This window comes from Heloderma suspectum, chromosome 1 (assembly GCF_057233095.1).
Source record: "Heloderma suspectum isolate Gila_16-S chromosome 1, 16-S_ref, whole genome shotgun sequence".
Lineage (NCBI taxonomy): Eukaryota > Metazoa > Chordata > Lepidosauria > Squamata > Helodermatidae > Heloderma > Heloderma suspectum.
In genome coordinates, this window is record NC_139458.1 from 401,077,593 (window position 1) to 401,091,531 (window position 13,939).

Below are 13,939 nucleotides of genomic sequence, written 5' to 3' on the forward strand. Positions count from 1 at the left end.
AGTCTGTAGTATATTTTTATTTGATCTGGGCTTCTTATTCAACTAGAGGTAAGAAATCATAAGTAATCATAAGTTAAGGGGATAGTCAGGGAGACCTCTAAATTCAGATCTAGTTTTTATCTGTTTGGTGTGAAGAAAACCAAAGCAAGAAGTGTTCCTTTCCATGGAGGCCTAAAAGAGAAACATTTGCTATACAACGCAGTCCTACAAGTTCAATATCAAGGCACCAATGTCCTTCTCAGCTTCAAGACAGAATTGCTGAACCACTAAAAAAAAAATCACATGTCTTTGAAGACGACAAAGATGAAGATGCGATACAGATTGTCTGTGCAGCTCGTAGTCAGCAGAGACTAGATTCTAAAGACCATCATGCTTGAAGGTAACTTTGAAAAACAATTTGGCTCTGGCAATATTCCTATATTTCACACAAGTGCTTTGGAAGGATCCCTCAAACACTGAAGAGAAGTATTCTGCCAACCAAGGAGCAAAAAAGCCCTCAGCATTTCATAGAGAGTGATGAAAAAGATAGCTCAATACTGGTGTGTTCAAACTATAAAGATCAAAACTCTTAAAACCTACTGAATGAAGCATTACATTGCACAGGATGATCTCAAGGAAAGCCTTTACAAAATCATTATATAATTGCACATCTTGAGACTGAATTTAAATCTTAATTTTCCTGCAACTTTTAAATGCCCAGAGATCCTGGGAGAAGAGTCTTCTTTCTCGGAAGATTGTTTTGTTACAGCAGCCTTACAAGCACTATAGGAAGGACTTACCTTGAACTACTGTATAGCTGGCTAACCAGGGCATTCAGGGCAGTCAATCACTCTTATTATTATTGAAGATCTAGGCCATGATCCAAAGAGCTACCTTATTAATTTAGGAAAACTGCCTTTCCTCAAAAATAACATTCAAGGAAGCCTATACAAATACCAAAAATACAAATACAATAAAAAAAACCATCTAAAAGCTTGCAGAAAACAGCAGCTGCCAATTGATAAACGTGACAGAAGCAGTTGAAAAAAATCACACAGTCACTATGTTTGCACATCAGCTAAGGGTGCAATCCCATGCATGTTTAGACAGTAAAAGGTCCTAGAACTCCCAGCATTCCCCAGCCTGGATGGACTTTTTTCTGTCTAAACATGCATAGGATTGCGCCCTAAATCATAGTGTAACACGATGTACACAACCTGGAGCTCAAGTGCTTCTCCCGACCCTCTCACCCCCTCAGAGAAGAAATAAACCAGGATTCTATTTTGCTTTAGCCCATTCCTGTCTTGTTGTTACATGCAAACCAGGAATCATGGTTGTCAGGGTGGACACTGAGCCCATAGAATCCCAGAGTAGTTCTGATTCTGAGGAAGAGCAGTCGCTCCTGGAAGAGGAGCACGCTCCTCTTTCCCAGGGCCAACAGCTGACGGAGATTACTCCCACCGGCATTCCTAGCTTAGATAGCAGTCCTGGGAGTGACAGAGCGCGGATAGACTTGGTGGACGCGCGACGCCGAGAGCGGCGCCAAATGGAGGGCGAAGAAAGGAAGCGTAGTGCCCGGTTAGCGCGCAAACAACGGCTGTGCCCAGAGGATCCAAGGAAAAAGGGGAGGGACTCTCCCTAGTCCTTAAGTTCAGGGGTCTGCCAGTAATTCCCTTTCAAACGGGGACCAACTGTTCCAACTTAGGGCATAGGTACTGTGCTGCTCAGATCTAGTTGCAAACGGTAGAGTTGTTAAGTTATACAAGAAGAATAAAGCTTTGAAAGGAATCCCTTTGTCTGTGTCTGGGCTTGGCTACTGGATTAGACTGAGAGAGGCCTCCAAAGAGCCCTTGACAATGGTTTTAAAATAACCTCCAGTTTGTTAAACATGCCAGCTAAACAAATTAGGGGTTGTAGGTGATTTGTTTAGCAACTGACTAGGGCTTATATTAAACCATGATTCCTGAATGGTTCCAATAAATTAACTTGAACGTTTTTCTTTAGTTAATACCACAAAGGGTCTTACATTACATTAAAGATTAACAAACTGTTATGGCATAAGCTTTTGCAACCCAGAGCCTGCTTCATCAGATGTTCACAAAAGTCTATGCCATAATAAATTTGTTGGTCTTTAAGATGCCACAAGACTCTTCATTGCCTTTGTTACAACAGACTCTATGCGTCTGGAAACTGTTTTGTCAAATGTGTCTTTTCTACTCAAAGGACAGTTCTAGTGTGGGAAGAGGTGACAAAGCTTGCTGTGAAAAATATGTCACTGGCCACACACCACTTTTATGTAAAGAATGTTTTTTAGTACAACAGGACTTTATGGTGAACTTAAAAAAAGCTTTTTCCACAGTTTCACAACACAGGCTTGTGGAGAGAGAAGAGAGAGGCAGGCAGGCAGGGAGGCAGATGAATACCATGTTAAGTGCCTGCTCCAGCTGGACTGTACCACTCCCCCACTTAGTGAAACATTACGAAGTCAGATGGGTCAGAGCAGTAGATGCTGATGGTAGATGAAACAGGACTTCCCACCTGAACATGACTGGTGAAATCAATGACAATGCCTACCTGTAGCTTCTTTTCAAAGGAAGAGCTCCATCACAATGGAAATGCCCAGTCAGTTGCCCTGAGCCAGCAGAAAAAGAAGGCAGGTACATATATGAGTGGCATGCCCCACCCACTCTGGAGAGGTAGCCGCAGCACCAAAGAGGGGGAAGAAGGATGTATTCTGAGGACAGAATGCTGTTTCTGTTCTTCTGTTTTGAACAGATGGTTTTAATGCCCATCCACCCCCGTTTCTGTGGCCAAAAGGCAGGATAAAAATATTGTTTAGGAGTATAAGGGAAAACAACAAAAGCACCAGACATATTTCATTTGAAGAAGAGGGAGACAACCTGCAGCCCTCAGCCTAAAGTCAAATGTTCTCTGTAACAGATTAGTTCAGATCTCTGGCAAGGGTAATTTGGCTCTCCCCCAGAGACTGCTATGTAGGGAAGAAGAGGGGGAGAGAGAGGAAAAAAGAGAGGGGGAGAGGGCATGGACCCATGCATTTTTGGCTCTCATCTGGCCATCATTGGCATGCAGCTCCTAATAGACTGCCCCTGAGGGAAAGTGGCCCTTGACAGAAAAAATGTTCCCCACCCATGATTTAAAGCCTTCAGTAATCATCTCAATTTTTCTCCAGATTCTGTCTGTCTGTCTGTGCTGCATTAGTCACAAACATCCAGGACACTACCTTAATAAAAGTATTGTTAAAAGAAAGTAAGGTTAACTAAAGTGCCAGTTAGTGTAACATTTCTTTCTGGGATAGACAGGTCAAGTAACCTTGCCCTGTTCAGTTTTCACATGATGGTAGCTTCTGATCTTTTTACAGAGGAGCACTTTCCTAAGACTAGCTTGCATCCTGGTCATGTTTCTAACCTCCAAAAGGGCTTCATGAATTCGGCCAAAGACAGTCGAGGTGGGGTTGGGAGGTGGGGGATGAGGGAGGAGCTACAACGCAGACACACTTCCAATGTGTCAGAGAAAATCCTTAGACTTTGGATGAAACCACACATTCTGCTAATCGTGTAGGTGCATCTGAGCCTGATATTTTTCCTTACTCCAGTGTAGTTGTGTGTGGTCTCAATTCAGATTGGGCTCAGCACACTCCAGGTGGGAATGATTAAACTTCCCCCCCATTTCCTGCCCCCAGAATTCCACCACCATCCTGCAGGGGGTCAAAAAAAGGAAAGAGAGTGTCCGCTGGCTCAGCTACACCTACGCAATTAGCAGAAGGTGTAGTCTGGCCCTCAACTTACAACAGTAGGTGAAAGAATGCTAAGCAGCAATATGCACACACATGCATGCACACACATGCGTGCACGCGCATGCACACGTGCACACACATACACACACACACAATGGGGTTAGAGGCCTTTGTTTTTGTGCATTAAATCCTTCTTAGCAACTATAAATTATTTGAATAGGCCTACTTTTAGCTTCCTTTGCCGCTGTAATGAATGTATATGACCGCCTAGTAGAAGCACAGTTGGTTTCTAAACACACACTATTATTATTAGCAGCAGCATTTGCAAACAGATTCTTCCCACCCACCTACCCCCAAAGCTAAATCCAGCCTTTCTTTCTGATTGCTCAGCTAGGCATGAGCATCCTCACCAGCTTAGCGAAATAATGTTAAACCATCTGGTTTGCTTAAAGTAGGCAGAAGCTTCTGAAGCAATTAGGGCCATGTAGCAGTCTACTAATCTAATGGCTCAGCGGTACTATGACCCAGCACAGCTGATCCTCGGTGACACATTATGTCCATTTCCAAATTCTTAGAATGGTTCAGGCTGCGACTCCAATCCCACAGTGATGGCCGACCCCAACACTATAGCCTATCTCGATGCTACATTAGAATCTATGAAGGTTACTGTTTTTGTTTGTTTGTTTTAAAACCCAGCATCCTAAGTCCCTGTATTTACCTACTGTAAACTGCCCTGGATTTTTTATTTTATTTTTTAACTCGAAGATTGGTATAAAAGCATTGTAAATCATCTATAAATATTAGTGGAATCACCTTTTTCCTTCATAGTGCTGCAACACTCACCTGGCATTCTACATTGCAGTAAAAAGCCTGCTTACACCTTCCACACCTGGACAATCCTTCTTTCCTTAAAAAAAGAAATAAATACACAATTGTTATGCCTACCCAGTGACAGTGAATAATAAAAACAGGATCGTCTTTAGCACTGCAGCATGCAAAGGCAAGTCTGAGCAATCAAAATCCACTTCGGACTTTTATGGCCAAAGGTGGTTTCAATAGCTATTCTTTAAAATATAAGAATTAAGGTGTGCTGGGGGAGGCTTTATTCCATAGGCCTTCATTGATTTCTAGCCACTTCCCAAGATCTGCCCTCTTTCTCACCATCCAATAGGAGCATCTCTAAGCTACAGCTGTGCTGCCCAAGATAACTAGCATAGGTGCACAGCTCTGCCTCCACGTTCCTATTAAAAATCCTGTCCTGATTTCTTTGGGACTAGATGAAGCATGGAAGAATTCTGGGGCAGTGGGGAGACCCAGGAGAACCAGGAGAATAAGACCAGAGACTAGTGCTGACAAACACAGAATAGGCCTTAGCATGAGCTCCAACCCATGTTCAATCCAAGTCTTACTCCAGTGTCACTCTAGCCATCTCCCTAAGCTCCCACAGCTCCTTCAAAAACCAAGGACCCTCAGCTTGACACAATGAGACAGGGCACCTTGGAGCATTAGTGTCAAATGCCTGGGTCATCTCACCATTCCACAGATCTATCAGAGCTTTGACAGAATCTTCAGCTCTAGTGGCAGGAAAATCTCCCAAAGTTTTCAAGAATCATTCTGGATCCAGTAGTCTCTGAGGGTGCACCATTTCAATAGCACCCCCCGCCAAAAGATTATGACTCTCAGCAGTTCTGAACCCTATCAGGTAATCCATGACAACGGAGTTATTTCAAATTCCCCTACCCACAGACTGAGTTGTCCTGTGATTCTGTTATTAACTCAACTTCAGAAATGAAACTGGAATATGGGAAGACATTTCCTAACAGCAAATTGCCATATCCTGAAACGCCTTCCACAAAAGGGCAGAAAAAGGCAACTACGATGATCAAGGGGCTGGAGCATCTCTCCTATGAAGGAAGAGTACAACAGTTGGGATTATTTAGCTTGGAAAAAGGAAGGTAAGGGAAGCCATGATAGAGGTGCACAAAATTATGCATGGTATGGAGAAAGTGGATAGGGAGACATTTTCCGCCCACTCTCATAACACTAGAACCCGGGGCCATCCCATGAAGTTGATTGTTGTGAGATTCAGGACAGGTAAAAGGAACCACTTCTTCACACAGTGCATAGTTAAGCTTTGGAATTCACTGCCACAACATGTAGTGATGGCCACCAATTTGGATGGCTTTAAAATTCCTAGATCAGATAAATTCCTAGAGGAGAAGGCTGTCAATGGCTGCTAGTCCTGATGGCTATGTGCTACATCCAGTATCAGAAGCAGTATGCCTGTGTACACCAGTTGTTGGGGAACATGGGCGGGAGGGTGCTGTTGTACTCATGTCCTGCTTGAGGTTTGCTGGTCGACAGCTGGTTGACCACCGTGTGAACGGAATGCTGGACTAGATGGATCCTTGGTCTGATCCAGCATGGCTCTTCTTATGTTCTTTAAAAAATCCTAAGCAGAAAAAGCAAGTAAACAAAAGCCCAGTTCAGAAGTAGGAAGAAACCATGGATCTGATCCTGGTTTGGTATCCTGGCTTGTGGTTTGTAAAACCAGTTTCCACATTTGGATAAAATGGGAACCTGTGGTTTAGAACAAACCAGAAAAAGCTTTAGATATCCTCCTCTTGTGTGAGGAAGGGAAGGAGGAACACACACAAACGCTGTGTCACCTTATGCTTGTAACAATGAACTGTGGCTAGTTGTTGCACCTGAACATGGGAGGGCTCCTGCTATAAAAGGCGGACTATAAATATTTTAAATAAAAAAATAAACTTTGCCCAAGAGTTGAACCAGAGTATCATGAATCATGAACTGCACAAATGCTTCAGCATTAACCTGTTCAACTTGGCGAAAACTACAGAAGAATATCAACTTATGATGACTTCTGATGGTACAAAGTGGTTGTATGCATCAACTTTTATGTTTCTAACTGAGCAAGACTGGGGCAGGGGGAGTAATTTGTTGAGCTGTCATATAAAAAGGGAGATTTATCCCAAGATCACAGTATCAGTTTGAGTGTATTCTGCATAACTGAATCTAATAAGCACAATACAACTTGTCTAACAGATTCCATCAAATATATTAATTAAAATTTGTCAAGAAGTTCAAATGCTTCCTTTCTGTGTCTATTTAATACTGGAGTTTGCATATCTAAAAGAAAATAAATTTAACAATCCCGTTCTCTGAAGCCTAAATGCCGGAGAATGTTATTTAACATGCAGAGTTTCCTGCAACCAGGGAGCTCAACTGACAGCCCTCTTTCCAAGCAGAGTTTTCTGCAACTGATAAATCCTGAAGGGTTTTTTTTTCGCCTCCAAACGAAAAAAATGTCCCTTTGGGACATTTCTACACAGTGGCTACCAAAAGGAAATTCTCAGACTCAGTTGCAAAGCATACTGCATTGCAGCAAAGCTAATGTGCTTTGCAGAACATCTGCAATGCAACACATTACACCTGAGTGCAAGCAAAGGGCCTTAGTCATACATGCTCCAAGATATATTTACAAAACAAATGTACCTCTCTCCACAACCAACACAGTACTAAATTTAAGTGATTGTTATGAGATTGTTGTCCAGTTACTATGGGCAAGACTATCACTACAGGTTTGCCTTTAAAAGCAATGCCTGATCAGAGTCTGGGATTTTTTAAAAGAACGTTAATATTTCTTAACAATCCGTGATGGCTAGCAGATGTGTCCTTATGGGAGCTACTTGTAAGAAGATGGTTTCTAGATACAAAGACCTCTCTGAATGTTTTGAATGGGAAAGCCATCAAAGTTCAGAGAAGGTAGAACACCTTATATGCCCAGCTAAGGAGAGGAGCCCAGGCACATGTGAAGAATGTGCAGTTTGGGGACAGAAATAGAGAGAACCAGAAGCAGAGAGAGAGAGAGAGAGAGAAAGAGGCAGGCAGAGTTAGCAAAAGGTTGAAAGCATAGGGGGTGGGGGTGCCCAGTGATCTTATATGATGTTGCGGATATCCTGCCTGGTATGCTTGCTTCCACCTATGGTCTACTGCATATTTGTGAATAAAGTAACACTTTGTAGACTTGAAAGTAAGGCCAACATTTTTAATGAGAAAAAGTGGTGATTAAATGAGGTGAGTATGTGCTTACATACACAATAAGCTGACACGATCATTCTGTTTAATCCCCTGACAAATATTTTGCAGTGTATACCTTAATTACAGCCTCCGGGATACAACCACCAACATTCTTGATGTACTAAACTTGTCTCATCTTTCAGGACTGTGGCGCACAACATTGAGACAAAGATTCTTCAGTATTAACAAATATAGGTGACCAATGTCCATATGCAACTTTCATTCCCTTCTTTTAAGATATTTTGTCCAGGTATTCTCCTTCCAAAAAGAGCATTCATTTTCCTGAATTCTCCAATATTCTGTCCAATTTTTTTAATGTATTGGTGAAAAGTTTGCACTCAAGACTGGATTTTGAACACATGTAACATACTGGCCTGGTTCGGTTGGTCATATCTCAGCTTCATAAACTGAGATATGAACAAGACTTTTGCCTGCACACACAGCCCCTGGCATGAGCAATCAAATCAGAAAGCCTCTTATTAACCACGGTCTCCTGTTTTGTCCTAACTGGGAAACTATGGTTACCACCTTCAGAACAAGCCAGGATATTAAACCAGCTTCAAAACATGCTTTAATATCCCGGCTTTTTCCAAAGACGGTAGCCAGTGTCCCTGTTTGGACAAAATGGGAAATGATGGTTAATTAGAGGCTTGCTGGTTTGCACTGCAAAGAGAGGAGTGAAGGAGCTGCATGTGTGAAAAAAAAAGGCTTATTAAACATGACTGAATACACCAACCACTGACAAACCAAACATGGCTATTGCTTTGCCACAAGAGGCTGCTGCACAATGAACTTATGATTTTACAAAACTGGGTGCTGAGGATATGGAAAATGGGGAGACAAGGAGCTCCAAACCTAGGTTTGCCTGCTGTCTATCTGGAAGATCAAACCATGATGTGGGTTCTTAAGGCTCTGATCTTGGAGGCATCCAAGTATCCAGTGCCCTACCAGGCTGCTGCCAGCAGGGCAGGAGGAGCAGCGGAGGTGATTTTCACCTCTCCATTCTCCTTTGTTTCCCCCACCCCCTCTAGAGGGGACTCTGGACCCCATCTAATGGAGATGCACTGGCCGGGGCAGAGCTGGGGCTGGAGAGGCCATTAGATTTCTTGTATCCTGGCCTCTCCTTTCTCCTTTCCTCCCTGCCCAGCACAATGCCCCCACTTAGACCTTTCCAAGACCGCTTTTGCAACCTCCTAACACAGGTGCCATATTTTTTTCCATGGCAGCTGCGAGTGGGTGGGAGCGGTTCAGAGAGACTGGATTCTGAAGTCCCTCTTCCAAGGTCTTAGCAGTCTCTACAGCCTTGGAGGGGGTCTCTGAAGAATCCTATGGTCCCTGGGACATTCTCCAGAGACCACAGGATTGCTCTCTAACCATTGTTAGCACAAACCATGTTTCAATGTGATGTCTAAATTAAGCCTAAATATCTGAACCAAGCCAGGCCATAAACTCAGGTCTTCAGCCACTTTTCACCCAGTTCTGTATTCATTTTGTTATGCTATGTGTATGAGAATTGTGATGTCAGACTAATTCTTTACTGCTGCAATTAGGAGCTAGCAATAAAGTTAAACCTCTGATAGAAAAGTAAATAACTTGGGAAAGTCTAGTCTGGATAGAATACTTAGCCATCGTTTAGTGTTACAACAGTGAGCCTTAGCAAGCCTCCAGTGTCCCCTGTTCCCTGTTCCTCCATAAGGAGTGCGGATGTTTTCACTTCCATTCCAGATTAACTGCATAATCTTTTTTAATATGGCTAGTGAAAACAAATATGGCTAGTGGAAGCAAACCAACTTCAAACCATAAATTATGAAGCTGGCTTATGTTTTTTTGTTTGTTTTTGTTTTTACTAACATGGTTAGGATAGAAATGGATAACATTATGGATGTTGTTGAAAAAGCGGAAAGGGGAAGTTTTTCCTCCTGTGATGATACTAGAACCCAGGGTCATCCAGTGAAGCTGAATGGTGGAAAATCCAGGACAAATAAAAGAAAGTACTTCTTCACACAGCGCATAGTTAAACTATGAAATATCTACCACATAATCTAGTGATGGCCACCAATTTGGATGGCTTTTAAAAGGGATTAGACAAATTCATGGAAGATAAAGCTATCACTGGCTACTAGTCCTCATGGCTATACGCTTCCTCCAATATCAGATGCCTCTGTATACGAGTTGCTGGGAAACACCCATAGGTATCTAGGCTTCCCATAGGCATCTGATTGGCGACTGTGCAAACAGAATATTGCACTAGATAGATGTTTGGTCTGATCTGGCACAACTCTTCTTATGTTGATATGTTAAGATTAACTACAGTTTAGGGTTCAGACATGCTAAACAGTGGCTAAGCTAAAACTGATGAGGAAGCTTCTAATCTCCTCACAGCTACACCAAAGGACAGGAGTAGGGGGAGTACGCAAACCCAAGGCTTACTGGGACTTGACCTAGAAAGCTAAGCCATGGTTTCGTGTTATGTCTAAATGCTGCCTATGTCAGTAATAAGCAAGTACCGTGAACGATTGATAAAGTAGCTTACAGTAAGACTCCTAAAGAATTTATCTTACAGTATAAAGAATACATGAATATATTTATTTTCATCTTTCCTTCCCATTCCTTTTTCCATTTGTATCATATATCTTATACTGATAGCCTGAGGACAAGGCTTGTATTATTTCTAATTTTTGCACAGCAAGTAGCAATTTTTGAATACTTTATAAATGGAATAAAATAAAATAAAATATAACCTCATCCTAGCTGAGTGAGAAACCTACCAGTGTCAGATTACTTTTAATGAAACAGTATATCAATTTATCTTCTGAGACACAGTTAACTCCCCCGAAACAGTGTACCAATATATTTTCTGATACACAGTAACATTTGTACTACTTCAAAGAATATTTTTTACTCATTTAACTCCCAATGATACCATATAACCAGTACAAGAAGAAGGCACTATTGATAGCAAAGCTAATCATGCTTTTGACACGTAGGAAGAAAGATGCCAAATCAGTTTTACTTCATACCCAAATTTGAGAACTACTAAGAATATGAAGCAGAACTTGCATATTGATCCTTAGTCTACCATTCTGTGACAACTGCAACAATAAATTTCCATGACAAATATTACAAACATTTAATCTAATTAGCATAGCTTTTGCCAATGCCACCAAAACAATAGGTCCAGATAATTCTACCCAGGAACATGTTAATGGTGCTAGAAAATGTATTAACAGACCCAAGTAGACCTATTTGGGTGGGAGGGGGTGGCTGGCTGGCTTAAGCATGTTTTGTCAAGCAAACTAAATGCTGCTCTCAATAGATAAATAACTCCAATACAAGCTGAACATACTTGATTTCCAGACTTGAGGGGTGTTCAAGCCCATGCAGGTTTGCTGCTCATCCACATATACAAGGACTGGAAGAAGACTATCAGAAGGGATAACTGTTTGCAGTTATCTAGCAGCGATAGGTGTAGGGAAAAATGGTTTCTGCCTTTCCCCAGGACAGTTTCTCCACTCCTGGCTGTTGGCACTTAGGGCCAAATTAGATATCACATGGGTTGCCCTTGAGTACAGGATTTTTCTTTCAGAATAGTGAGTATTCAATGAGGGAGAGGGCCTTCTCAGTGGTGGCCCTCCACCTATGGAACAATCCCCCCGATGATGCCCACTTGGCGCCAACACTATTATCTTTTCAGTGTCAGATTAAGACCTCCCTCTTCTCTCAGGCATTTGGCAACACATGATAACCTTTTAATCAGTCCTGGATCTGTCTTTGGTTATGACTGACTGCTCAAAGTTGTTTTTAGTTATATGTTGCCATTGTGTATATAAAACACATTGTCTGTATGTTTTATGTAAATGGCTTATAAATTTTGTATATTGTATTTTAATGTCTCTATAAACTGCCCAGAGAGCTTTGGCAATGGGGCAATATAGAAAGGCATTATTATTATTGGACCCCAATTCAGATTGGGACCCTAACACAGTGGGTAGGGAGGTAAGCCATTCCCCACCCACCCTGCTCCTGCCTGCAGTCCGGATCCAGATCAGGCATCCTGTGCCTGCAATTTTATGGGGAAAATGCTCCCATTTCCTTTAATTAATGTAATGTATAGTTTAGTCTTTAGATCACAGGAAATTCTCATTTCAATACACCTGTTGAGGGGCAAAATGTGACAGTGAACACAAAAATCAGTTACTTGAGAATTTCAGCTTTTCTTTAAAAACAAACACAAAACAAACCAGGTTTCTAGTTCTTATGACTATGAAGATAATGCTTGAAAGTATGTGGGCAATCCCTGATGAAATTGGAGAAGCCAGAAAGATGGCTGAATAAAATTTGCCGTGGTGCTAAAGTGCCTTTGCTCCTCTCATGATTAGCAAAACCAAAATAAATTATGCAAAGAAACAAAAAAGGGAGAATTATGCAAGTTTTTTTTTCCAATTTGCATAATTTATAGAGATGGCAGAATCTCGCTTTTGTTGGCACAGAATTTAGATCACCCGGGTGCAGAGTTTTAATTTTTTAGTGCGGTTTAGTCCCCCACCCCGCGCCCTGCAATCTTAACTATCAGAAGAACTGATGAACAGACTCTCCAATCTGAAACATGGCATGTCTGATCCTGGCCTCTATAAAGTGGGTATTATAAAACAACTCTAACATCACCCTTGATGCGAAATAATTAGGGATCCTCAGGGCATACATGCCTGTTTCTGGATTATGATTATATAAAGTGTCACTGATATACATTAAAAAGTACAGTGCCAAGATATGCTCGTAGGGGACACTACAACACACCACAGCCCAAAAAACTCTGTTGAGACATAAATATACTGAGGCCCAACTAGCAACACAAATTAGAGAGAACAACCTGTCTGAAACTATACATCTCAGAACTCTGATATCATTTCAGCACACTTGTAAATTGTGTGAGAAGACTGTGCTAATTTTGCTTGCCAAGATACCACCTATTTGTTTTCTATAGACCAGCCATTTATAGTGCTGACTTCCAAGGCTCAGGCTGGGTTTAGATGTAATGCAGAACCATGGTTTGTGCTAACCATAGTTAAGAACCCACACCATGGTTTGATCTTCCAGATGTACCACAGGCAAACCACAGTTTAGAGGTGCTTGTTTGCCTTCGTTTTCTATCTGCTCAACACTCAGCTTTACAAGTTCACTCCTGTCTCCATGGTGCAGCAGCCTCTTCCGGCAAAGCAACTCCCATTTCTATAGTGCAATGGCCTTTTGAAACAAACCAATGGCTTGTCAGTTGTCTGCGAATTCAGACATTACAGCAAACCACAATTAGCTAAACTGTGGTTTGAAAACCAGGTCCAAACTGGAGTTTTACATCCCAGTATGTCAGCCCCAAACAACAGTTTGCAAGTACATCGTGGCCAGATGTAAGGTAAAACCATGGTTTAGCTAAGCAAACAATGGTTTCACATCATGTCTGAACCCAGCCTGGGTTTTGCTGTCCTTTCAGCAAGAAACAGAAAATGTGCAATAGATTATATGCCAGTTAAAAAGCCCACTGGAGAAAAGGTGTGTGATTAATAATGTGTATGACATTGTGTGAATAATAATGATTGTTTCTGGGATTCACATATTCTTCCATACCAGTGTAATAATGATGCAAACAAATGGGAAGTAATTGTGTTTTAAGGGGCAACTAGCAGCCCAAACATATGGAGAGTTATAGACACACTAAGCTCCTTGATTTCAATGGTGCAGCTAGGCAACATTAGACTCTGGACTTGATGGTCTGGTGGGGCGAAGGCAGGCCCGGGGGAGCTCATTAGATGGTAACTTCACAAGTATGACTTCATATACTTCAAAATAAGTTAAGCCTGTCTTCCTGCATTTGGGGTCCCTCCTGCTCATTCTGATGAGTGGTAACCTGGACCTCTGCCCCAAAGTCTTGTCCTGATGGCACAATCGTGCTTAGGCCCGCCTAAATCTACATACAATCAGAGTGTTAGTTGCATTAAGAAATCTTGGGTTTGGGCAGTGGAGGCTGGTGGCTCCAATGTCAGTTGGGCTGTGAATCCGCTCCGGGTTTCAGTCAGGACCAGTCAGAACTCTAACGGAGCTATAGGTTGG

General features: G+C 42.0%; 1 protein-coding gene across 2 annotated transcripts in view; it reads right to left on the reverse strand.

Moving 5' to 3' along the window:
* SMYD2 (SET and MYND domain containing 2) overlaps positions 1-13,939 on the reverse strand; it is a 54,697-nt gene that overhangs the window by 38,606 nt on the left and 2,152 nt on the right. For both annotated transcript variants that reach the window (XM_084828804.1, XM_084828805.1), the window contains exon 2: positions 4,577-4,640. In XM_084828804.1, coding sequence (XP_084684930.1) covers positions 4,577-4,640 — 64 coding nt within the window. The remainder of the gene's footprint in view (positions 1-4,576; positions 4,641-13,939) is intronic.